Source organism: Neolamprologus multifasciatus, chromosome 15 (genome assembly GCF_963576455.1).
Source record: "Neolamprologus multifasciatus chromosome 15, fNeoMul1.2, whole genome shotgun sequence".
NCBI lineage: Eukaryota > Metazoa > Chordata > Actinopteri > Cichliformes > Cichlidae > Neolamprologus > Neolamprologus multifasciatus.
This window is the reverse complement of record NC_140453.1, coordinates 2,677,981-2,705,192: the sequence shown is the minus strand read 5'-3', so window position 1 is coordinate 2,705,192 and position 27,212 is coordinate 2,677,981. Positions and strand designations below refer to the sequence as shown.

General features: G+C 42.6%; 1 protein-coding gene and 1 long non-coding RNA gene across 2 annotated transcripts in view; one reads left to right on the top strand and one right to left on the bottom strand.

Annotated features, from left to right (window-relative positions):
* Positions 1–27,212, top strand: part of nrxn3b (neurexin 3b) — a 358,949-nt gene that overhangs the window by 125,473 nt on the left and 206,264 nt on the right. The window contains 9 exon segments of the mRNA XM_085132129.1: positions 13,490–13,693; positions 15,276–15,302; positions 16,423–16,542; positions 16,921–17,033; positions 18,139–18,407; positions 18,790–18,980; positions 19,389–19,562; positions 20,327–20,353; positions 22,383–22,502. Coding sequence (XP_084988255.1) covers positions 13,490–13,693; positions 15,276–15,302; positions 16,423–16,542; positions 16,921–17,033; positions 18,139–18,407; positions 18,790–18,980; positions 19,389–19,562; positions 20,327–20,353; positions 22,383–22,502 — 1,245 coding nt within the window.
* Positions 1–27,212, bottom strand: part of LOC146501287 (uncharacterized) — a 157,185-nt gene that overhangs the window by 99,629 nt on the left and 30,344 nt on the right. The window lies entirely within an intron of this gene.

Below are 27,212 nucleotides of genomic sequence, written 5' to 3'. Positions count from 1 at the left end.
TAGAGAGGAAACATGAAAAACACCCTAAGACAGGGGTCCCCAATCCCAGTCCACGAGGGCCAGTGTCCCTGCAGGTTTTAGATGTGTCCATCACAGCTGATTTTAAATGGATAAATGACCTTCTCAACACGTCTTGAAGTTCTCCAGAGGCCGGGTAATGAACTATATATGTGATTCAGGTGTGTTGACCCAGGGTGAGATCTAAAACCTGCAGGGACACCGGCCCTCGCGGACTGGGATTGGGGGCACGATCTGATATCCTTGTGTTGGTGTTGTTCCCAGATCATCATACTAAAGGTTGTTCCCAGATCAACATTGCAAGTGACCAATCAGAATGTTGTGATGTCATACTTTTGCGACTTCGGAAAAAACCGGCGTAAAACAAAAAACTGCACTTAAGCTGCGAGAAACCGCCTCTGTCCGCCGATCAACGGAACCTAACCCTGACCCTAACCCTTTAATAAACGCTAAGCAGAATTGATATTGTCCTTGCAACATTGGAATTTCATAAATGCACGAATGGGTTGGTGTGCAAAAGAATAACGTCACAATAATGTGATTGGTCACTTGCAATGTTGAACCTGGAACAACATTTTCATGATGATCTGGGAACAACACCAACACGACGATATCAGGTCATCCGCCCTAAGATCATGTTATGAGGGTTGATGTCATGCAGTTTGTCCACCAGGGGGCACTGGTGGACACTGGCTATTCTCCGTCAGAATTTATAAACACCAAAAAAATGAAAATTAAAGTAAAGAAGAAACGGGAGAAACACGGTTCCAATGTGTTGTTTGTTTATGTTGCATAATTCGTCCACCAGGGGGAAGGCTGCAGGTTTTGTTTTGTAAACACATGAACAGAACAACCAGCTGATTCAAACCAAGGCAAAGCAAAAACAAGTAATCCACAACTTATAGTAAGGACTCGTAAATAGCTACACTTAATAAATGTTGGGGGAATCTGTTTGCTCCTGTTTGTGTCGTGCCCGAAAGAAAAAAAAAAATATCGTGGATCTATCCGATTTTTCAGTCACCAAAAACTGGTATCGGTCTTCAAAATCCTTTATCAGTCAGGCTCGGGTTGCTTCAAAGTGGCCCTCCATGTATTAGCTTCACACACTCATTCGCTCCACCACACTCCCCTTGGGTTAATCTTAGGAACTCGTAAAATTGATCTTTTTCTTTATCCCACACACTCAAACACACCAACGCTAAGCACATTTACTGATGTATCTTTGTCCTCTATTGCCAGACGCAGTGACAGAACGCACAGTCGAGTTGGGAAACTCAACAAGGGCAAAACAATAAATCAGACTTACTTTATCAAGAAATTCTCCTTGCAGAGGATCACAGGGGCTACTAGGATCTGCAGAAAACACAATTCTGTGGCTTTTTTAAGTTTCTAGTGAGATTATAGTTGTGACGAATGGCCATTCAGCCTGTTCTGATAAATAGTTTTGTTCTATTGCACTTTTCAATTCATTACCTGTGTCCATGTCTGTCCCCAAATTATCATTATTTAATATGTGGCGTGTTGCTTCAGATTGACCTCCTTGGTGGTGTATGGGCTGCACTGACAGCAGTCTGTGGATGGGTTAATGTAAAGTTTCATGTAAGGTATTCAGACTTTGCAAACTTTGTTTATGTGCGTATACTGTATGAGAGCCAGCGTGTTCCCATGTGTGTCGCTATACCAACTAAGCAGGAGTTTTACTCCCATAAATCACCGTGTACTGTCATTAATCATAACTTCAACATCCTTTAGGTCAAATGTAGCCGCTTGCCTTTGAATAATCCATCTTACAGTGGCATAAGCTACCACAGAGACTGTTGCAACTGAGTGCTGCTCCACGACTTATATCACCGGTGGATTTAAGCCAACAACGCCGCAGGAATGATTTAGCCTCTTTTCTGTCCTAAAATACAGCACGGAATAAATAGTACAATATGATGTCTTTTATAAAATTATACGTGAAATTAAATGTGTAGCAGCTTGTTTCAGATACCAGTGTTATCTGTCACATGTTGATAAAGCTCCACGGATTTACCTCATCCCCATGTAAAGCCTATTCAATATGTCTGATGCACAAAACCGCTTACCGTTTCATATTGGCGCTACATTAACCCCTGTGATTTTTTTTTTGTTGATATTCTGATAGATTCATCTTGGCCTGCTTAGGTTGAGCATGACAGGATATTTAATAATCCCTGCACTGACCTCATCCTGAGTCTTGCTGCCTGAGGGGTGGAGGGGTGTCATTCTTCAGAGTGTTTGCTGTGGACTTCTTCTCAAATCTGGGTTGAGATTCAGCATTGTTGTGCACGTTTTTAGGGTTTTTCTGCAAAATAACAAAATCAAAAATGGAAAAGAAATGATCAAAAAAGCCTTTGTTGTGAACCACAGACTGCAGTTATTTGTTAACTCCTCATTATTTGACTTGTTTTTTTTTTCATTGTTCCACCATCAATATTTTAACAGTGGATCAAACGGGTGTTTGTAATTCGAGACAGGTCTCTTTCAGGGAAAAATAAAAGAATTCTCTCTGGACTCGGGAGCATTTTGATTTCATTTAAAGCAAATCGGTCTTCAACTGTGAAATACTAATAAAAAAAGTGAACAGGTAATTAAAAACAGGAACAACCACAAAATGATCAAAGATTAAAATAAATTTGATCATAAAAAGGAAAACTTGTAACATGTGGGTCTTTTTTCCTTTTAATTTTAGAGCACTGAAATTACAACATACATCAGCGTCGGGCTTCATGATTGATGTTTACATTTATTTTCAAACCTGATTCTGGGAGCACAATCACTTTCTAGTCCTACAGTTAGTAATAAATGTCCAATTTCTAACCAAGAAATAGTCTTTTTATCAATTAGCAAGTGGTGAAGATCAAAAAATAAATAAATAAATAAAACTGAATGCTCATGTCAAAAGAGTATTCAGTTAGCATTAGCCACAAATTTGGCTAATACTATTAAAAGCTTTGACTAGCAAACCAATTAAGTAAATCTGGCTAACAGCAAACCAAACTTTGATAATTTAGTTATTATAGTACAGAAATTATTACAGGAAAAACTCTCTTACAATTTTTTCCATTTAAACAAAGGCTTTTTTCCCCCTTTATCCGCTACATTGTAACGTTATAACATCACACCAATGATTGGTCAGCTGTAATATTGATCTGGGACCAGCATTGTTATGATAATGGAGGAACAACGTCAACAGGAGTATATCTGATACAGCGTCTATATCAGGGGTGGGCAATTCCAGGCCCCGAGGGCCGGTGTCCCTGCAGGTTTTAGATGTGTCCTTGAACCAACACAGCTGATTTAAATGGCCAAATTAGCTCCTCAACATGTCCTAAAGTTCTCCAGAGGCCTGGTAATGAACTAATCATGTGATTCAGGTGTGTTGACCCAAGGTGAGATCTAAAACTTGCAGGACACCGGCCCTCGGGGCCTGGAATTGCCCACCCCTGGTCTATATGACAGGTGCTGCCCCCTGGTGGCCATTAAAAAGAGTGTAGGTTTAAATTCCTCTGTTTTGGCTTTAATTTTCGGGTCTTGAAGCTTCAAGTCTTCTAAGCTGAACTAAAGTGTAACATGTGAATTATTTTTCTTTCGTAATGGTTATCCCTTTATTTAGTAGAATTATGAAGGCGGAGTTTTCTTATAAAGTAACACAGTGAAACACAATGCATCTAAATTTTGACATTAAAACAAACACTAATTGTAACTATTGTAAGTAATCAGTGACATTTAGATCAGCATCCCTCAGTGATATTTCCAAGGTCATTTGGTCTTTAAGGGAAGCCAAGTATTGGCTATCATGTAGTAAAACATTCAAACAGGAACGACAGGATTGAAGTCACTTTGTTGGATACACTTTGTGACTTGATGTAAGGACACACTAAGAGCTTCATACTTGATCAGTCTCTAATGAATGCACAGTATTTCAATTATTTAAAGTGCTTTGTTCTTTTCTTTTGCAGAGATTATTCAGCTAGAGCATCCTTTAAAAGTATAGTCTTGTCTGTTGGGATATTTTTGATGGTTCTGGTTATAGCAGCACTTTATGTGCGTGTGCAAATAGTGAATCACATGGCGAGGATTACTGTGGATAATGTCCACAGCCAAGATTCTCTACTTTCAAGTGCAGGCATTTTATGCAGTACACAAACACTCGGCTGTGGATGCGCGAAAAACACACTGAGACACACTTAGTGCCCGGAAGATTCTTTATCAGTGTCCTTATCCTTGCTGTCAGGATGACGAGATGATTTTTGAACTTCAAAGACTCTTGACAGCACGCTCTACATTGTGTGCCCGTGCATGCACGTGTGTGTAAGGCAAGGCAAGGCAAGTTTATTTATACAACAACAAGGTGATTAAAAGCGCTTTACAGAGACATTAAAGAACAAAAACAAATAAAAAGCATGATTTAAAATTGGTTAAAAAAAACAGTAGATAAAAATCAGTAGTTGAAATGTAAGTTTTGAAATTTAAGCTTAAAAGTGTGGATTTGATGTTTTATTCAAATGCAGCTGAGAACAGGTGAGTCTTCAACCTGGATTTAAATAAACTGAGTGTTTCAGCTGATCTGAGGTTTTCTGGGAGTTTGTTCCAGATATAAGGAGCATAAAAGCTGAATGCAGCTTCTCTGTGTTTGGGTCTGATTCTGGGAACTGATAAAAAACCAGATCCAGATGACCTCAGGGATCTGGAAGGTTCATACTGGGTCAGGAGGTCACTGATGTATTTTGGTCCTAAACCATTCAGAGCTTCATAGACCAGCATCAGAACTTTAAAGTCTATCCTCTGACGGACAGGCAGCCAGTGTAAAGACCTCAGAGCTGGACTGATGTGGTCCACTTTTTTGGTCTTAGTGAGGACTCGAGCAGCAGAGCTCTGAATGAGCTGTAGTTGTCTGACTGATTTTTTTAGCTAGACCTGTAAAGATGCTGTTACAGTAATCAAGCCTAGTAAAGATGAATGCATGGACTAGTTTTTCCAGGTCCTGTTGAGACATCAGATCTTTTATCCTTGAAATATTCTTGAGGTGATAGTAAGCTGATTTTATTATTGTCCTAATGTGTTTTTCTAAGTTTAGGTCTGCATCCATCACTACACCCAAATTTCTCGCCTGGTTTGTGGTTTTTAGGTGTATAGATTGAAGTTCTCTGGTGACCTGTAATTGTTTTTCTTTGGCGCCAAAGACTATTACCTCAGTTTGTTTTTGTTTAGCTGGAGAAAATTGTGGCACAACCAGTCATTAATTTCCTCAATGCATTTACCAAGAGCCTGTACAGGGCCTCGGTCTCCTGGTGACATTGCGATATATATTTGTGTGTCATCTGCATAGCTGTGATAGTTTATTTTGTTGTTCTTTATAATCTGTGCCAGTGGGAGCATGTAAATGTTAAACAGAAGGGGTCCCAAGATGGAACCTTGGGGAACTCCACATGTGATACTTGTCTGCTCAGATGTGAAGTTACCTATTGATACAAAGTATTTCCTGTTTTCTAAGTATGTTTTGAACCAGTTTAGTACAGTTCCTGAGAGACCTGCCCAGTTCTCCAGTCGTTTGAGTAATATGTTGTGGTCGACTGTATCAAATGCTGCACTGAGATCCAGTAGAACTAAGACTGACATTGTTCCACAGTCTGTGTTCAGACATATATCATTAAACACTTTGGTCAGAGCAGTTTCAGTGCTGTGGTTCTGTCTAAAACCTGACTGGAAGGCATCATAGCAGTTATTCTGTTTTAAGAAGTAATTGAGCTGTTGAGAAACTGCTTTTTCAATGATCTTACTTAAAAATGGGAGATTTGAGATCGGCCTGTAGTTGTTCATTTGTGTCTTGTCAAGATTGTCCTTTTTCAGTACAGGTTGAATTACAGCAGTGTAGGAGAAGAGTTGACAGGCATTCACATGAAACACCACAATGACAGTCAAGGCCCTTGTTGGATTGTTTATCAAACAAAGACTTGTCACTCCGTTAGGGGAAAAAAAAGATTAGATAACGCAACAAAGCCGAGGCAAGTAAATAATGGAAATGGTGGGAGAGGCAAAACGGAGAGGAAGAAAACAGATTGAGAAGGACTGATGTGTGTTTGTGTTTGTGTGCGCGCGAGTGTGCCGAAGAGATTTGCCTGGCTTACTCCCCGCTCCACACTGTGAATATTTGTGGAGTTTTTTCACTTAATAGCTTTCCTCCTCCTCCGTCTTCTGCTTCTGGTTGGACTGCTAATTATGTAAAGTGCGGGGCTCATTGGAAAGCACACACATACACGTCGCACACACAAACACACACAGAGTGACAAGCAGCGGCTTAATTACCATCTGAAATGACATCCTCATTGCCGCTGATATCTCTCTTAAGAAATACAAAATTACAGAGAAGAGCGCGCTGTAGCTCCAACTGTGCCTCTCTATTGTGCGTGCCGTTGATGCTGTATAGTCACGCATGTTTGCCACACTCGCCATGTGGCTGCATTGAGTGCAGTCACCTGCAGTATCTCACTGATGCGCATTATTAGCTTTGCACTTGGCGTGAATGACAGTGATTATAGAAGAAGTCGACTGAATATTTTCGGTTTTTACCCTCTAAAGTGGCGTTTGGTTCAGCTTCTTCTTCGCTTCTTCCTAACTCTGTTCTTGCAAAGGGAACTACTTGAGCTTTGCAGAATCCCACAGTGTTCTCATAACTTACTGTTATACATTAGTTAGACAAATAAACAGCTGCAAAGACTGAGGATTGGATTGGAAAGGAAGTTTTGATCTCGTACAGCCTGACACCGGGTTTTGTAGGTTTAGCGCTCGTTCCTGTTGGAATGATAAACCTGCACAAATGGAAGAGGCGGAGCTGGTGAGATCTAAAAAATCTGTGAGAGATTTGATGTGCTGAGAAGTGGAAGCAGTCTGGTGAACCTCTCAGGAGAAAACAAAGGCTTAAAAGTAAAAATGTCAGTCGTTATCTGGCTGTGAGCATCCACTGACATCCAGTGGTTTGTGCGTGCACACCATTAACACAGAACTACACATGAAACAGGTTAGCCCAGCAACCTACTGCTGTGTCTAACCCCATGTTGTTCTCTCCATTTCAAAGCTTTGGAAAATAAAATAGACGATGAAACACAGTTATATTTAATCTCATTATTTATCTAAACCTGGACACATTAACCCCTTTGGTGCTGACGGAACACGCTGACATCCCATCACCTGAAAGGGAAAAAAATCATTAACATTGCACCTTGTTGAAAAAATATCATCCCACGCCAATAGGTTCAGTTTGACAAAGGCAGGGTGACTGTTCCACAGCACAGAAGTGTGCCACTTGGGGCTTTTGTTTTACGAACAGGAAGATGTGCTCAGCACTGCAGAGCTGGAGGCAGGACACCACTATGAACCTAGAAAGGAGGACGCTGAAAAGTGGAATAAAAATTCAGTGACCAAAACAGGTACGGCTGCAAGGCTGGTCTTAAAAAATACATTTTGCTCCTTCCACTACTGCTGTAGTTAAAAGTTATAGTCCACCAGTATATGTTCATGCATTGAGGCCGAAAGGCAGCAGCACAGAACAGAGTGCGCGTCACACAGATTAAGTCCGATATAACATGAAAAGGAAGTACAGGGGTGAACATGGGTTGCAAAGTGGCTTGCAGATATGCAGCAGCTTTGAGGAGCTAAAGGATATGAGCTGAGCTATTAGCTGATGTTGAGATTACAATGAATAAGTGAACATTTTTGGTCAGTGCCTCTTGCTGCTGTTATGTGTTACGGTATAGGTCAGTTGGACCACCATTACTACTTGAAAGTGCTGAATGACTGAGAGGCAGGAATTTTCTCCTGTCAGTCACACGCTGTCGGTTATCTTGGGAGTTTGCACTTTATTCTATTTGTGTCTTTTCCTCACCCCTTTCCCCCTCTTGGACCTATCCTCAGTAGTTCCAATCTAAGCAGGTGGACATCTTTAAAATGAGCCCAGCCTTTCTTTGGGTAAGGCTTTTCTGCCTCTCAGTGCAGCTAAAGACCTTGGGACAGTGGGAATAAAACACAGCAAACAGTCAACTAAAAGCTGGACTTTGAAACATCATTTCAAAGTCAGTGGAAACAATTTAACACAATCCCGAGCCAGATAAGATTGATTCACGTTAGAGTAGATAACACAAAAAGGGTTCTGTTGTCTAGTCCAAAATATTCATAGGTTTAGGGTTTACAGAATTTTGTATTGAATTTACATAGATACATGATTGACAGGTGGAGAAAGATATGGACAGTGAATAATTAGAACTGCTGGAAGAGATGAACAAAAGGCAAAGCAAATAAAATGTGGTGATTTAAAGGCTTTTTCAGTCATGCTAATATTGTGGCACAAGGAAGGGATAGTAACGGTGGGTCTGCCAATTGCTCACTTAAAACCTCAGATAACCATGAAATTTTGTAGTGACATTCATAATTCCCTGCATTATTGTTTTTATACAAGCAAGCAAGCAATAGGGCCCACAATGTGCTTGACAGAAATGTGCAGCTGACAAAAGCAGAATGCAATGCAATAGAAAACAAAATAAAAGAAGACGTGAAATAAAAGAATGTGAAAAATTAACGGAGCACTTTCGTTTCAAGCAGTGCGAAAATTAAAAATTCATAATGCATCAAAGCAGAGCTGGTGCCAGCAGTATTAGCCAAACACTTACATAAACGGATACGTCTGTAGTCTGTAACACAGCGAACACAGTCAAAGCATTTCTGTGAGGGACTGAGTATAGTTTTTCCATTTTTGACATAAGAGTGGGAGCTGAGGAGGGATGTTGAAGGAAGGTGGCCTGACTGGAAAGACTTCTGTGTGAAGGTGACAGTTTTAAACTGACTCCTGAAAACAGCAGGCTGGCAAAGGAGCAGCATTGTGAATTGCCAGCAAGCGATCCATGCCAGATGTACTAAGCTAGTCATTATGCTAGTCAGTATAGATCAACATGAATGCATGTGTGCACATATCTCTGCCTCTTCTGGCACATATCTCTTACAGTCGAAAAATAGAGTGGAAAGATTGTGCAAGACCAAATTAAAGCTATTGAAGTTTCTCAGGTGGCATCATTGCTTTGCTCGAGAGCTGTCAACCATATTGAAGGCAATAGAACAGCCAGTCAATTAGGAAAATGTGCAGCCCCTGACTGGTTGGCTATGGTTCCTGGAAGTGGCTGGCTGTCACTGGCTGAAGGAGGTGCTGCATCAAAAATGTATTGGCATTTGCCACAGTTGCTTCTACTTTTTTATGCTCACTACTAGGGCTGGGCGATATGGCCTAAAATTCATATTGCAATATAATTTGAAGCATGTGCGGTAACGATATATATCGTGATATATTCTTTTCTTCTGTATAACGTATTTTCCACACTATATAAGTTGCACTTAAAATCCTTTAATTTTCTCAAAAATCGAGAGTGTTCCTTATGTATGAATTCTGGTTGTGCTTACTGACCTCTAACCGATTTGGGCGTACAGAAATCTGTTAAAAATGTTTTAGTACATCTTTGGTAAGCTGCACTGCTTGATGGATTGTCAGAGCATTACGGCTGCCGTAGTGAGGAGCTTCACGGAGTAATCTGGGTCCAAAACTCCGTCTACTTCAGGTCCCAAAGTCAAACGAACACTGAGAGTTAAAAACGGTCTAAATTCTTTAGTCTTTAATAAAATCATCAGCGTTGCTGCTTTATCGGGTGTAACAATTGAGTTTTACATCCATGAAAACAGAAGTTATTAAATTTAACGGAGTTAGAAGTTAACAGGAAGTTAGCTCGCTAGTTTCCACCTAAACATGACATACCATGTTCTGGCTGAGAGATTTCTAAAACTAATTCAAACGTACAGCTCTGCTACCACTTCCGACATAAATGAAGACAGAAAACTAAACAGCAGTGACGTTTGCAGGGTTACTGAAGTTGGACTAGCTGGTATATAATGTTGTGCTATGTGATTGCTAGCGACACAGCTATGTTAGCATAACATTAGCACAGTGAAGCTGGAGAATGAACGCCAACTTTTTTTCCACTCGATAAAAGTTAATGTGAGGGATTCTGGTGGTCAGGGACAAATGCAATCGCATGGCAGGATGCTATACACGGGGCAAACTTCAGTCAGGAGAACAACTGAGATCATTCATCCATAATACCAGGTTAGTTATTAATATACTGCAACAATATGGGAATAGAACAGCTGCGAGAGAATTCAACATTAAGTATCAATGTTACAGAAGTGGAGGAAGCGCAGCTTTCCCCATATTTCAAAAGTGCTTCATCTCTTTGCTATGACTGTCAGCATAATTTGCAAATGATAATGGTTTATCAGCGGCTACCGCTGCGACGCTTTCGACTAAAACAGGCGCAGCTTGATGACATCATCAACATGTACTATCGCGATAGAGTCAAAATCTCTATCGTTGGCCAAATGTATAATTTCTATCGTATATCGTTTACATCGGCCAATCCTACTCGCTACTAGCTTAGAAGTAGTACAACTTGAAAAAGTGTGAGGCAATCTGTAAATGGAGAAGATTTACTTTCTAGTAAAAGCTCAGCCTCAACTGCTGCAGTCAGCGTCTTTAAAAAAGGTAATCAGTCTTCATTTCTTATTTGTTATTCATTTTTCACTCCTTATAGCTCAGAGACTAGCTGGCAAGCTAGCAGCAATAGCTAACTAGCAAACAAAGCAATCAGGAGGTTTTTGCCAGCCAGTGAGGAAATACACATTTTTTTTTCAAGCAAATATTGGTTGCCAAGAGTCCGCAAACTGACATCTATGCCTGTGTGACTGGGGACCTTATTCATTTGATGCTGCACTATCACCATGATTGTCACATGTAAATAATGGCGCATGGTCACATGTCTACGAAACGTCAATTATGGCTGTAATGTCAAAATGTTCTTTAGGCCTATCCCCATGTGGTTGGGAAGAACACACATCAGCATAACTATGCAGTTTTCTTCACTGTTGTCTGTTGTGTATTTCTGCCACTTATTGGTTCCAGCGGGGCAGAATCCAACAGAACTCTATTTCACACCTTGCAATTAAAGAGAAAAAGAAAAGAAAGTTGTTCACTAAGTAACATGTTTACTTTTAATAATGGCTCCATAGCATCCCACTGCCATATCTGCAAACATCTGGGAAAAACTAAATCTGTTTCAACTCCAGAGTGGACATCATAGTTTGTTTCAAAGGGTGCTTTTTATGTTCTCCCTGGTTGCAGATTTATTCTCACCTCATTTTATTTACTTTTTTCCCTTCTACTGTGAGACCAGGACCAGACCTGGCTCACAAATCAATACATGCACTGCTAGTTAGGACATCCTATGTGGTACGTATGCATGTGTGGCTGTGTTTTTTATGTGTACGCACAAGAGAGCAGAGGAGATACGAAGAGGTAGGGAGCCAGGGCAATTTAAAATTGGGAAGAACAATGTTGAGCCAAGGTTTCATTATCCTCCAGGCTACTGTACCCACACAGTCGACAGCTTGTTCATAGAATAGATTTTTACAACAGCCCTAAGAGCAACACAGACGAAAGTGGGATTTTTATAGCAGTGTGCTGTTTGGTGGGATGAATGGTTGAGTGATTTCACACTGCTTATACATGAATTTTGCAACACATCACACAAATTTTGACATTCAGGTGAGGAAAAATCCAATATTACTTATAATGCATTACCTTTTGCATGGGTAAACATTCGCCTCTAAATATCGACCTGGAAATGGCACCTTAGTCTGTAGTTGAACACAGTACGTGACAAGGGAGATTTCATCGTTTACATGTACAAACCGTCTGTGGTGTGATGCCCCCCACCCCCACACGCACACACACAGCCAAATGGTGGTGCATTTCTTAGGCCACGGGGCTATTTTTTCTTTTAAAAGCTGAGGTGTCAAAACAGGTATTTCATGGTTGGATACCCTTTTTAATCTGTCTCTCTCTCCCCAAGAGGCTTCCACTCTGCTGACAGTCTTCCTCTTTCTCCACCACACTCACTCAGGCTTTCTCAAAAGAATAGAAACAGAACAGTGTGGCCCGGCAGCCATCAAACCCCGTTTGTATTGTCTCTATTTAACTGCAAAATATTTTATATTATTCAGCACGGAAAGGTCGTTTTTATATGATGTTAGCATATGACTGATTTTACATTTACAAAACGAGATGCTGTGATGAAAGTAAAGGCATCATCTAGCTAGCGCACATAGTGGGGAGTTGCCGGGGAAAGGAGGAAGTAGCATGATAATTTAATTTTCTGCAGTCTGAGCAGCATGTGTGTGACACTGACTTGTCAGCTGATGGATGATAACTACAGCAACTACAGCTGCAACTAGGCATGAGGGACGTGTGTGTGTGTCTTAGTTCCAAAAAATGAGCGCATGCAAGGATTCCTGTTCCAAATTTTAAAGTGGATGCTCTTTTCATAACAGACCATGCATAGTGGGGTATATCAGCCAAAAACCAAGAAAACTGGATGTCCACAGAATCGGTTTCTTTCATTCCAACCTCCTCAAAACAAGAGACAAGATTGTAGACCTGCACAAGGCTGGAGTGGACTACAAGATCATCAGCAAGAAGATCACAATCTTTCAGTATCTGCAATGTCCTCCTGCTTAATGGATAGACCTGTTTTTACATTTTCCAGTGAACTCGAACTTGGTATGATTCAGACAAGGCTTGTGAGAAAGTGCTGTGGTCAGATGAAACTCAACCCGCTGTGTCTCGAGGAAGAGGACTCCTGAGTATGACCCAAAGAGCCCCATCGTCACAGTCGAGCACAGAGGGGGAAAGATTCTGCTTTGGGGCTGTTTTTCTGCTAAAGGTACAGGATGACTTCATCGCACTCAGGAACCAGTGGAAGAGGCCTTGTAAATCTTGGACGAGAACCTTTTTCCGTCAGAGACAGCACTGAAGATGGATGTAAATCCAACATGACAATGACCCAAAACATACTTCCTACTGCATTTCTTGTAGTTACTGAAAAACTACAAGAAATGTCCTTGCCAACAGTTTTCTGCTCCAATTATTAAGCAGTCAGTGACCTGCAAATCAATTCACATCCTTTATGTAATTTAATTTTCTAGATTTTCGGTTTATATTTTGTTTCTCTCCATTAAAATGAAACTGCCATAAACATTAGAAATTGTTCATTTCTTTGTAATTGAGCAATCTTACAAATTCATGCCGGGAATAAATAAATATTTCTCTCACTGTATTTGTTTACTTTCAGGGCACAGGTGTTTTTGTAGATTTCATCTCCTGGTGCATAAACAGCTGTCTGATGGAATGATTTGATATTTTGTGCCATTTCTCATGTTATCTCTTGTTTTTGCACCCACGCGCTTGCCCGTGTCACTTTTGCTAATGAAATTAAATCCGCTAATTAAAGGTGTATTTAATATTTCTGCCGAGTCGAGATCAGCATTTGAGCTTTCTTGTGTATTTTTGTTCCCACAGAGGCGTCAATATTGTCTTATGACGGGAGCATGTACATGAAGGTGGTGATACCTAACATCATCCACACCGAGGCTGAAGACGTCTCCCTCCGCTTCATGTCCCAGCGAGCGTTCGGCCTGCTCATGGCCGCCACGTCTCGTGATTCTGCGGACACGCTGCGGCTCGAGTTGGACAGCGGAAGGGTCAAGCTGACGGTCAACCTAGGTATCGTATTAGCCGTCACCTCTCTTGCAGTTCTTGGGGTGGCCTTCCTGTTTCGGTATTTCTGTTCTTTTTGTAAAGCTTTTCTTTATGGTCCAGACCTTCTGTCAGACCTAACACATACTAAACCCGTTTCGTAGTTTGTCTTTGTAGTTGCATGGATTGTTTTTGACTTGCCTGGACTGTAAGTTTTTATGCCTTGTTGCGAAGATGTCTTTGTAGATTTTTCTATCCATCAGTCTAACTCGTAACACACTTATCCATGCACCGCAGCACATCTTTTGAACTGGCCGTAGATCACTTTAGTCATGCCCATTATTGTGCACAAATGGATTTTCTTTCCAAAGACACACATTTCACTTTTGAATGATTTCAATAGATGGCATCTCTGACACATGCGTTAATTCAAACACACAAACACTTCACTTTATCTTCTGCCATCTATTCTCAACCGCAGGTAGGCGTTACTGCATTGTAGTGCTGCCCTGATAGTTTGCATTTTTATCATGTGGGTTTGTTTCTTTGTCCGTTTTATTTGATTTGATTTCCCTCATGATAGCAGGTTCATGTTTCCCTCCATCCATTAGTGACCCTTGGTCTAGCTGGCATCTCCCATGCCTTGTTCAAAGATGGCACTCACCCCTTCAAAGGCCCAGAGCCTGCGGCCCGTCTGGCAAACAGCCCGATGCCACGGCACCTAGCTCGCCTGCAGATGGTGGCACGAGTGGTACATTTAAGTAGAGTGCAGGCCTTTATACCAGTAAGGCTGGAAGAGATGGACTTGACAGAAAGAATAAGTCTTCTTGTAAAGCATTTGAATATAATAAAAGCTAAAAGTCTAGAACATTTGTAGAGAATTTTCTTGGTCATTTCTAGTTTCTGTTTGAATCTGAATCCAGTGTTTTTGAAAATTCAGTTTAACTCATGTAGCTCATTTTCCACATTGCGTAGGATCCTCTGAAAGGGGGGGTCTTAAGGCCTCTGTGTGGTGTTGGTGCTGAGTGGCACGAGGCTGTTTGCACCCACTTTTCTGTTGCGGTTGACGGCACATGACCAGCCTGGTCACATGGATTTCAACCCGCACCCGACCATCACAGGCTCAGTTTCCCCCTTAGGTGTGGATTTGAATCTAAGATTCTCCTTCTCCTGGTGTGCCATCTAAAACGGCTTTGTTTCACACGACTAGTACAGTATTTTGGACTCTGGGTGCTGGGTTGCAAAATCGATGTGGCCAATAAGTTGCAAGTGACCATTTTGAAACATGATGGGTTTTTAGGGGGGGAAATGACACGGGTTTAAAAATGGAGAATAAAAAGCTTCAGATGGTTTATCCAGTGCAGTAATATTGACCCGTGTTGGTCCAATATTGCTGGGTACAGTAATACTGATGAAAAGAATTGGACTGGGGATTACTTTTCCAACGCTAATATAGAAACGCTTAATGTCAGTCGCCGGCTAAGCTAAAATGGTCACCAGTGTCATGTGACCGTCCCCGGAAGGTGGCTTTTTTTGCTCTTGGATGTCTGCAGCTGTAACCTTGAAGGATGCGATTTCATCTGTCACTTATTCTCCCCTCCCCATCTAGACTGTGTCAGGATAAACTGTAACACCAGTAAGTCAACATTCTTCTTCTGCAGCCTTCTTCCTTCAGTCAATGTTTGATTGTAGCCTGTGTGCTAGCTGTGTGAATGCAGGGGACTGAAAAGAGGATTTCTCAGATAAAAGGGGGGTATAGCCAAAGTTCAAAGCTATGCAAATCAGACTTAATGTACTCTATATATGTTAAATGGCCCATGTTTCCAATTTAATTCAGACACTAGTTGTAAATGGGGTTTTTTTGTCGGTTTGTATCTACTCGTCTTTTGCACTTTCAGACTTTGTGGGCTGTATTGTTTCTCAATTACCCCATAATAGATTGCAGCGTCTCTTTTTCCTGTTCTTCTTATTTAACACATACTGCAGAATATGGGTTTATAATGTGAAGTACAGCTGGTGTCAGAAGTCATGCTGTTATTCATTAAAAGGACCAATAGTTTCAAAGTGCTCACAGTCTTGTAGAAAGGACAAAAGACAGAACACAAAGAGTCCTTCAGCTGTGTGTGTGTGTGTGTGTGTGTGTGTCTGTCTGTACTGAAGTGCTACATTGTAGATGCCCTTTATGTTGATAGCTGCAGCTGTATATGTAGTTCTTATTATAGTAAATAGTGACTATAATGAAGCATTGTTAGGTTTGTGCATTTATGATCAGATATGTTCAGGATAATAATAAAATCACCAATTGAAATTTGGATTGAACCAGGAGCCACAATGCAGCAGACTCTGCTCTGAAGCCGCTCTGGCCTCTTCATCGGCTCGATGGGGCTGCATTGCCCTCTAGTGGTTACTTGGATGAATTACTTCAAAGTAAAGCGCTCAATTAAAAGTCACAATAAAAAGTGTAAATTTAAAAATCATTGAACACTAGAAAAACACCGAGTCTTTGTATGAGTAACAGCATCGCTGCCAGTTTGAAGAACTTTTTTTCTCTGCTGTGAAAAACAAAGCAGATTTTTCTTTTTCGTTTGAGCACCTCTAATCTCACTTAAAGCTCAGATGGAGGAGATGTTATCTGTATGTCGCGAGGACGAATGCTTGATTTGAAATTGAATTACTTTATTTATGAAAACAGAGATTTGGTTTATGCTTGTGCCATGATCCCCGCTGTCCCTTCACTAACTAACCCTCATCTTCAGGCAAAGGCCCTGAGGTTCTTTATGCTGGACAAAAGCTCAACGACAATGAGTGGCACTCAGTGCGAGTGGTCCGCCGCGGTAAAAACTTCAAACTCACTGTGGATGACGACATGGCGGAAGGTAACGCTCTTATAATGCATTTCTTTATTGTTTTGCTGAGATATACCAAACGTACATGATCTCGCATCTCTTTTCTTTGTTTCCTGGGCTGATTAATGTGCTTTTATTTCTACTTTCATGAACAGTTTACATAGAAATTACACATAGTGTGAAGAATTATGCCTTTCTTCACTGGAAAAGGCATGCATGTTGCATTTATTCCTAGTATTACTCATCCAAAACATTGTAAATTATGAATATTCTGGAAGTAAGTTGTGCTGGGTATGAGAGTTTTTTCATTTTGTTCCACTGGCATTCATTATCCACACAAACAGGGCGTCTCGCTTCCTGCTGCTGGGTCATTCCCTTTGCCTCTTTTTCCTTTCTCTTCTCTCCCAGGTCAGATGGCGGGCGATCACACTCGTCTCGAGTTCAACAACGTGGAGACGGGGATCTTGACTGAGAGACGCTTTGTTTCATCTGCTCCTTCATCATTTATTGGTCATCTGCAGGTATTAAGAGCTTATCAGAAGCTCATGTCCTGTAGTATTCATTATATAATTCAAAGTCAGCAGCGGCATGTATCTGTGAGAGGAAATCAAGCATAGCTTGCAGGCTGATAGCAGATGATTTAGCTCAGCAGTCCCCAACCCCCGGGCCTCGGACCGGTACCGGCCCGTGAGTCGTTTGGTACCGGGCCGTGAGAGTTGAGGCTCAGGTGTGAAATGTATAGTTTTCAGGGTTTTTATCGGTTTTCAGCGTTATTTTGTTATCGTTTTTATCATTAACTCGGTTTTCCTGGGTCTTTTCACGTGTGTTAGGAATAAATCTTCTTTTTTTTCGGTACCGGTACTAGTTTTATTTTGTTGTATTTATCCGCGACACCTTAAAGGCCGGTCCGTGAAAATATTGTCGGGCATAAACCGGTCCGTGGCGCAAAAAAGGTTGGAGACCGCTGATTTAGCTGACACAATAGGTGGCTGCAAGCCGCTTTGCAACCCACATCCACCCAGCTCCTCCTCAACAACAGATGACATATTAGATTACTCTGTCATAATTTATTTACCAAATAAATGTTGTTTTATTGCTCTGAACTTGGAACTCTGAACATATTAACTGAGGCTGCTGGTTTTTTGTGCTCTGAGGATGGGAAGGTCAGACTTTGGGGCAAACTTTGGTCAAAATGCTAAAATCTTTGCTTTTATAGAAATGATCTGTCTGTCTAATGTTATGAGTCACTGTTATGGGTCAAGTTCATTCCAATGGAAGCAGCAAGTAGCAGTGAGGGTGTACGTGTGTTTCGATTTGTTTTTTCAATTTAGTCGATTTTATTTACCTCATTTTAAGACCTGCTAATGACATTTTTTAATATGTTCTAATATCTAAAACTTTAGAACTTATAGAGGCTGTACTTTTCTTCACAATATAATTAATGTCAGGTCTGCTGTCAGTGCTGTGTGAGAACCACACCAGTCATACTTTTATTCCTTGTGTATGTTTTTAGGGTTTATTAACTTGCTGTGATTCCTCCAGTCTTAGGTTGAGGTCTGAGGTCAGTTTTGCTCACTACACAGTCGTGCTTCACAGGTAGTAATAACAGCACCATCTCTCCCCCAGAGCCTAAAGTTCAACGGTATGCAGTACATCGATATGTGCAAGAATGGCGACATCGACTTCTGCGAGCTCAACGCTCGCTTCGGCATGCGTTTCATCATCGCCGACCCCGTGACTTTCAAGACTAAGGGCAGCTACCTGGGCTTGGCCACTCTTCAGGCGTATACCACAATGCACCTCTTCTTTCAGTTCAAAACCACCTCACCTGACGGTTTCATCATCTTCAACAGCGGAGACGGGAACGACTTTATTGCCGTGGAGCTGGTTAAAGGGTGAGTGGGACGAGGCGTGTTCATGTTTTATTCAGCAGTTGGAGTCCAGATCTGGATTATACATTTTAAATAGCAGGGCTGATGTGGGTACAGTTGGTACCTTAAGGCTTTATGAATTTAACAGAGAAGCCCAAACAAATTGATCCCAAATCTCCTTTTGCACATAAACACGATTGTGTTGGGAAGAAGATTGTTTTCTCTGTCAGTTTAACTCCGATTAGTGTCAGAGCAACGTGAGGTGATTGTGAGAGTTTTTCCATTAAAATTTAATCCCTATTGCAAGATAAAAAGAGACATACTGCACCCACACATGCACACACAAAACACCCCCCTCCCAAAATACTGATGTGTTCATCTGCTTCTTCTTCTTCTTCTCTGCCAGATTTATTCACTATGTCTTTGACCTGGGAAATGGGCCCAGTCTGCTGAAAGGAAACAGTGACAACCCACTGAATGATAACCAGTGGCACAATGTGGTCATTACCCGAGACGCTTCCAACACACACACGCTCAAGGTGGACGCAAAGTCAGTCACCCAGAATGTCAACGGAGCCAAGAATCTGGACCTCAAAGGTACCTGATCTCCCCTTTTCATCAGCTTTTTCACCTGAAATAACATCATGTCTTCATCTAAGGTAAATAAAAGCACAAATGAACAGTTTACTGACATGTATATGCACTATACTATGAGTCAGGGGTTACCTGAACCGAGAGTTACTTTTAACCCAAAAAAGATTTGTAAATGAATGAAATGAAACAGTTCAATATGAGATTATTCTTTTAACCTGCACCAGTAACTTCCTGGAATATCTTGTGGATATGCTATAAAAAATTATGTTTTTCAAGTATTTTAAGTGTATTTCATTACATTAAGATGAAGTCAGCCCACAATTGCTGGCTGGAGCTTAATAGTGACGCTATATGACAAAGTAAAGAAAGTAATCAACAGTGATGCAATCACGTATTTTCCTCAATTTTCAGGCGACCTGTTCATTGGAGGTTTGGGACCTAACATGTATCAGAATCTCCCCAAGCTGGTGGTTTCTCGGGAGGGCTTCCAGGGCTGCCTGGCCTCGGTCGACCTGAACGGCCGTCTGCCAGACCTCATCAGCGACGCCCTTTTCCGCAGCGGGCAGATCGAGCGCGGCTGTGAAGGTACAGATGGCCTACAGCGTAGGAGATTCCTGACCTGCTGCGTGAGATTTATTAGACTAATTAGAGAGCTCCTCTGTAGCCCCCCCTAAAGCCATTTGCTGGCACCGTTAATCCTCATTCTGCTTTCCTTTGCCAGGTATTTGTCACATTTTAGGATAATTCTTGGAGTAGAATTTGTCAGTCTGTTTATCTAATAGCAGCTTTCTGAGCTTTTGTGTTGCATTCGTATATTTAATGATAACAATATGTTGTAACCTCAGGAACAATTCTAGATTGTTTTACATTGTAACTCGTTTAAACCGAGCACTTTTCCTCCTAAAATTCACATCCTAAGGCTAACTAATGTATTGCTGTTACAAAATATAAACGAGCTGCTGCCAAGGTTGTATCTTTTGACCTATATCTATAAATTGAGATTCTTAGTGCTTAATAAATGCATTTCCCATGCTAATGCTTTAACTGTATTGAAATGGAATTGATTATTCGTGCATATGGAAAAGGTTACAACACATTTCCTCTAGAGGGCAGCAGAAGATTAAGATAACAAACGCTGCCATTATGGTGAACTCGTTTAATTTAACACCTTTATTTTTAAGCAGCTCAGCCCTCGCTAAAAAACCCAGTCAGCGCCCCTCTCCTGCTGCCACAGTAACAAACTTGTACAAGTTTTAAGAACACTAACGATGCTGCTCCCCACTAACCTCTACTCTTGTTTTCCGCTCTGCTCTGTTCTGTTTGTTATTTTTCTTTCTGCGCTAACAAAGTTGGTTTCACCAAAGCCGACCTGCAAGGTAGAGGGTTAAACTCCGCCTCACGGAGGCCTGCTCGCCTGAAAGTCTGCTGTGTGCAATGCATCGTGGGTGTCACCATGGCAATAAGGACCCCTTTATGTGCTGCAGAGGTGGCTTGCTCTCTGAAAAAAGAAATAGAGAATGCTGGCAGGGCAAAAATGAGTAAAATTATTACTTTTTAAATGATTTGTACTTTTTTATACCACAGCGCGGCAGCAGTGTGATTGTAACCACATCTGATCAGATATGTGGCCGAAACTGGCAAACTCGGCTTCTTTCAGGAGCACATCTGATAAAGTTGCGCAGGGACTTGCAGCGCACGTGTAATTAAAGGGAGTAAACAGATGGGGTCAGATAAGTGACGGACTCGGTCCAAAAGTCTGGTTAAAAGCAGAGGCAGACAGTTTGTGGGAGTGCTGTGTTCTTGAATAAAAATGCCAGTTGTGACACTGCAGGCTGGCGCAGACAGCAGGAAGAGGCTGTCGCAGCACATCTAAACACTGTCAGTGTGCCGCTGATGGATCAGACCTCTCTTTCTGTCTCCATTTTTTTTATTTTAATAAAAAATCCATCACATCTGCTGCTTTACCCAGATGAGTGTTGCTATTATTTTTTCCAGAGAGGAAGCAGCCTGCTGCCACAACACTGGAGTTCAGCAAAATCCTCCATCTCTAACAAAACGAGCACCGATGTGTTTGATTCGCGCTGATGAGCCGCTCGTGCCCGCGCGCTCTCTGGGTTGCCTGGTTGACCACCGTTACTGTCCATTACACAGTAAATGCACTTTCAGCTGGCAAACTTGCTCTGTTTATTCCACCTCAGATGTCTTCTTCTCCTTCTTTTCACATTGTCTTGCACAAGACAACTGCTCTTAAACAGTGTTTACTTGCATTTGTCTGCCATGTATTTGGACTGTTTATTTAATTTTTGCTTTATTTAATTTTGTTTGTTTCCTCTACGGTTATCAGAAGGGTTACTGTCAAGTTTTGTTTCCCCTTTTGTCTGTCTAGACTCTCACGGGGGGGTGGGGGGGTTGTTTATCTCGTTATCTATGCTGTGCGCTTGTCCTTATCTGCATTCCCTCTCAGTAAAAGTATTCAAAAGTAAGAGCTATGTGTGGCGTGTAGAGGAATAGCAAACACACATCCAGTTTGACTTTGAATACCCTCCTCAACTCCTGTCTGACTGAAGTGCATACACGAGGATATGCACTGCGTGTTCTCGAGTAATCTTTCCGTTTTCTCTTCGTGACTTGCGTCTGTCCAGTGTATCCAGTGTTCGCCGTGTCAGTATTTGTCAAGGAAACGACCGGGCTCGCTTTTTTAATGCCATTTTTGTTGTCTGTTTGTTTTTTAAATGTGGGTATCGTTAACATTTAACATGAGCCGTCTGCTAGGAGGTTTATGTCTCGTCTTGCCTGTTTTATAGAGGGAATGCAGCGAGTTTTACTCTGATAAAACTATTTGGAAACATGTTGGAATGAAATGAAGTGCATGCGCGTCCACCCGCACACACGACCAAAAAGAAGGAAACTTAACAGTGTCATCACATTAGCCCAGACGGGGGTCCAAGTCATTTGCAGCAACGTGTCTTAAGTGCCGATTGGAGTGCATCGCACACGCTGCAAGCGGCGTCTTCTACAGCACTTTTCGCAGTAATTAACTGAGAGTATATGCTGATGTTCCCCCCAACCCTGCTCAAAGAGCGTGCAGTCGACGCTGCGAAAACCTGGCGCCTGTGCGCCGCCTTCCCAGTGCTGCAGCAGCTTTAACCAGCATGAAGCAGGATTCATCAGGCAGTGTTTTTTAAACTGCATTCGCACTGCAGGTCAGGCCTCGTGTGACGACACTGTTTGCTCCTTGTTTTTTCTTCGAGGCCCACATGGTGTAAACCTGTCTTTCTAGAGTGCATTCCTTCTGCATGGGTCCTGCATTGTTTAGCCTCAGCGGTCAGTCTTATCGTTGCTTGACTGTGCACCTGTGGTATCTCCCTCTCTCTATGTTTCTTCTCCCCTTTCACCCTTTTTCAGGGCCCAGCACCACCTGCCAGGAGGATTCATGCGCCAACATGGGCGTGTGCATCCAGCATTGGGAGAACTTCACCTGCGACTGCTCGTTGACGTCCTACTCGGGGACCTACTGCAACGACCGTGAGTGCTGCTGGCTTTAAGATGTTTCTGCATTTGCCTTACATGTGCATTAAAGGGGGACTCCAGAGAGAAGTAGAAAGCCTTTAAAGGACAATGCCTCATGGGCTTTGAAGGACAGTTGATTGAGGAAAATTAAAGTATGGAAGGCTCAAAGCCAGCTCATCTCCACAACACTGTAATCATGTGGAGGTGCAGCACAAAGTTGATGGAATCCTCCTTTGATACATGATGCACGAGGTGCACAGAACAGCACAAAACTGCACAATACTGCAAGGTTACAGTTCATAAGTCGTACCATTATACATTCTTATGCACATTATTATACACACTCCATGCTAAAAACTGGCTCGACCCATGAACTCATGTGTGCAGCACTGAGAGCCGCATCCTTGACTCAAGGACTCGTTGGTTCAGGCCTGTTAAGTTAAAGCTTTGTTAAAAATGCTGCATGAATCCGGAGCTGAGAGCGTGTTGTGATCTTTAAATGAAGCACCTGAGAGATGCCGGCCGTTGTTAAGGGCATCTATTTTTTTGCTTTGTTGCTTTGACGTAACAGGTTTGCTTGATGTCCTGAGCTTTCGCGGTTCGGGCTCGACCGCAACTGATGATGTGTAAAATATCCACTTCTGCCTCAATCGCCTTTTCATAAGCGTCCTTCAAATAGCTTTCGCTAAAGACGAATTGCGAGTTTGTGTGCGTGTGTGTCTGAAAGCGAGGGAGAAAAGGGATCTCTTATCCCCATGACGACAAGGGACTTCCCCTTAGTAATCACGGTTGGCGGTCTTTCATTTAGTGTTTAATAGTGGGGGCACAGCGCTGCTGGGCCGGACTAATGAGGTGGTGGAAGCTGTTAGGAGAGCTGCTATCTGCGAGTGCTGGCATCCCCTAATCATCCAGACCTTTCTGATGTCAGGCTCGGCTGCTGTGTATGACTTTATATCTTTCTCTCGCTTTTTCTTCTTCTCTCCTTCTCACTTCCCTCTCTTTCGCGATCCTCTGACGCAGTGTTTTCCACACGGGGGCCAAACAGCCGACCTCAGCTCTCACTCGGTGATGGGAACTGAGTGTTTATGTGTTAATTAGTGATGAGAAGCCCTCATTAATCCCCCCCGGCGCTGCCTGGGATGACATAGAGGGAGGTCTCATTGATTTCATATCAACAAAGATGTAATTCTTCTCGAGACACAGGCGCTTTTGACGGTGACATATTTTACATCTTTGTGACTCTGCAGGTTTAGGTTCGCCTGCTTCTTTTGGAAATAGATGTGCACTAATATTGACTAGGCTGTCCAAGCGTGTAATAGTGTTTTTAGCCGTGCGGTTTTAGTCTTAATGAGAATTTCGTGGCTGATTTTCTTTCTTTGCGTAACTCTTTCCAGCAGTTTCTCTTTACTTGTTTACGGCAGAAAGGAGATGAAGAGAGGTGAAAGCCAGGCAGACAGGCACGCCGCTGCGGGAATACTCCAGCGCTTTGGAGTTGTGCTCGTATTGCACAAGTGTGCATGACTCCGTCTGCCTCAGATAAAGGGTCTCGTTTACTTTTCTCGGATCGAGCCGATCTTCCGACGTCCACTCTGACGACTGCCTTTGTTTCCTGTGAGGTTTCTGGAGCCCCTACAGAGGAGTCACGCACCACCAGGTGGCAGTAAATCCACAAGCTGGACCGCACACCGAAAATGAGATGCAATCCCCCGAGCATGAAATCAGTTTTCCTGTTATTTTCCTCCGCTGCTTTGCCTCTTGTCGTTCTCTCTTTCTCTATACATCCCACTGTACCAACCCACAGCCCTCTCGCCGGCTGTAGTTATTGATCACTGAATGAATAATATCTTCCGGACATTGCAAGAATCCAGTGTATTACATGTACAATTTGTGATTACAATACAGGCATGTTGCCAACAATTTTCTTAAGTCCTTGCCTTTGTGCGTGCATGTGTGTTCCAGGCATCTTTTATTCAGCAAGCACAGCGAGAGAGGGAGAAAGATCTTCTAATTAACAATGTGGGAGTGGAGCTTCTCCCTCGGTCTCTCTGCCTCTCCATCTCTTTCTCCAACAGATAGCTGCTAGCAAATATCATTAATTGCCTGTTTCTATGGCTTCATCTCTACCCATTGTCCAAATGAAGAAACTTGAATAAAGTAAAGTGAACACTTCTGCAAATAAAGCGATTGTTAGCACTGAGCCTCTGTGCCCTCTTCTCCATCATAGCTAACAGGTCACTAGGTGGTGGAAAAGATGAAAAAAATAAAGGGGAAAAAAGCGCCTCAGCAGGCGAGAGCTATCCGCACTGCTTCCATTTATTGCTGTGTACCTTTGCAGCCTGCACATTGTGACTGCACACCTTCACTTATGGGAACGTGACTGTGGAAATTCAGAGGGCTCGTTGCACCTCGCAGGCTGTTTTCAAAGCCTCTCGGACAATCTGTAGGTACATGTTGTGCCCAGCACTGCTTTAACAAATGGTTGGAGGGGGTTTATCCTGCTGGGTTCTGGCTCACTGCTTTTGTCGTCTCACATCCTTTCCCCTTCTTCTGCTCCGCTCCGCTCTCCTCTGCGTTCGGAGCGGACCCTCTCCACGTCTGGTTCCGCGAATGCCGCAGAGTTTCATTTAAATCCAAGGACATGAGAGCTTTGGGCCAAGCAAGAGGAGCAATCGGACACTCCTCTTCCACATCCAGAGCAATTACTCAACTTACGTAATAGAATTATCTCTGCAAAGGTCGCTGCATTGTTCTACTGTCAGGGGCATGGTAAACAAACAAAGGAGAAGTGGAAGAGGGAGCAGGAGGCGGAAGACAGGGAGCAGAGCGCTGTTCGCCAGTTTGACGCTCACATCAGTAATTGCACAGATAGATTTAGTGATGAATTTCACTGTCAGTGCAGTGATTCCTTCAGAATCCCTCTGCTCCAGCTTTTAGCCAGTGTCCTTCATTTATTTTTCCAAGGCGTGCACAGAGGGTTGCGACCATATCTGCCTAACTGCTTACACAAATGACAACAAAGCAGCTTTATTACTTCGTTCACTATTTATAAGAAAATAATCATGGCGTTCGCCACGTATTCATTTCTCCTCCGCTTGCTTAGCAGAGGAACAAAAGAGGTCGGGGCACAATGTATTTGCCTGCGTTCACAATGTTCTAGTGAGTGGAGAATACACAATAACGGCGGCGTTTTCCCACTATTTACTGATGGATCTGCTCAACAGTATTAAATCCAGAGGGGTAGGGGGGGAACGGGGGCGGCCACACAATGCAGCCTTTCACTTTGATATGACGTCGATGATGAAGCGATGAAGGGTTTTTAGAATGGAAAAGCAGGTGAACGTGCAACACACACCCACGTGTGCACATGGAAATACCATCTGCAGATATGTGAGAGCGTCGTGTGAATATTGAAAGGATTTTCATTGGAGCATTTAATATTTTATCGTGCTGTCTCTGTAAATAGGATTGAGTAGCTCGAGCTGGCCGGGGCCGGCCAACAGGTGCGGAGCAGGGTTTGTTATGCAGCGCCCTCCGACAGCCGTCGGAGCTTGGCTCGGTTTCAGCTGGGCACAGATGTAGCACCTTTACATCATAACGCACGGACAGCGATTTCAGCCAGCAAACGCATTCGATTTGAAGATGAATCGGAAAGGTGGAAACGAGCACGCCTTCTTTCATCTTCATCTCACAAAAGCTCGTGTTTTCACGCGGAGTTTGACAGCACCTTTCTGGTAAAAGAGGGCTTATAAGTGGAGCATAGCAATGCGAGAACATTTGCCTATAAATACCACAGGTGGAGCAAAAATGGGCCAAAAAGAGCTCTACGGAGAATGATTTGTCCTCAGGGCACAACCTATCCCAAAAGCACACTTTGGAAAAAAACTGTCGTAGTATTTGAGGCAATCGTTTTAGCTCGAAATGCTCACATGATTCAGCAGCCATGTAATCAGGTGGCTTAAAGACTGCCTGCAGTATCATCGAGGTTTGGGAGGGGGGTTTAGATGCCGCTTTGAAGGAAGTTGTTGTTGTGTCGCTGTGGCTCGAGGAAAAGTAATTGCCCGACATCAGCCCAGTGGAATTGCCTGAAACACAAAAATACAGAAGAGTGCACAAACATAAAGTTGCTCCTTCAAGGTTTATAATCTCCTTTCCGCCCTCCATCACTTTGTCACTCGGCTTCTTTGACCTATAACATCTGTATTAGAACCAGAACTGCATGTCCAGCCCCCGAGGAGGTCTAACGAGCTGCCCCGCTATTGGCTGATCAGGCTAATGATGCTTGCTCCAGCACTGCATCGTGTCACTGTGATAAGACCGGATGTCACTCGTGTCAATCGATGTGTCACCGTCGTGCTCAGAGCCGCGGTATAATTGGATATATGCAACGGCGTGGAGCCTAAACGCCCGGGGGCAGAAGAAAGAGAATGGATAAAAAGATGGAGGAGAACAGTGGGAGATGTTCATCCTCATGAGTGTCAGTGAATGGATGTGTTGAAGAAATATGAACTTTTCCATATTCATGCATTTACAAAGTGTTGCTGTGGTTCTGAAACATTACTTGTTTGTTTTTTGTTTGCAGAATTATCATAAAGAGCTTCCAAATGTCAAGTGAAAGGTGACGCTTGTGATGACAAGCCTACAAAGTTTCACCTGATGGTGCACTTTCCCTTAGCTCAGCTGTGCCATTTAGCTGCTTCAGCTCGTTGTTTGGCCGGCTACATAACT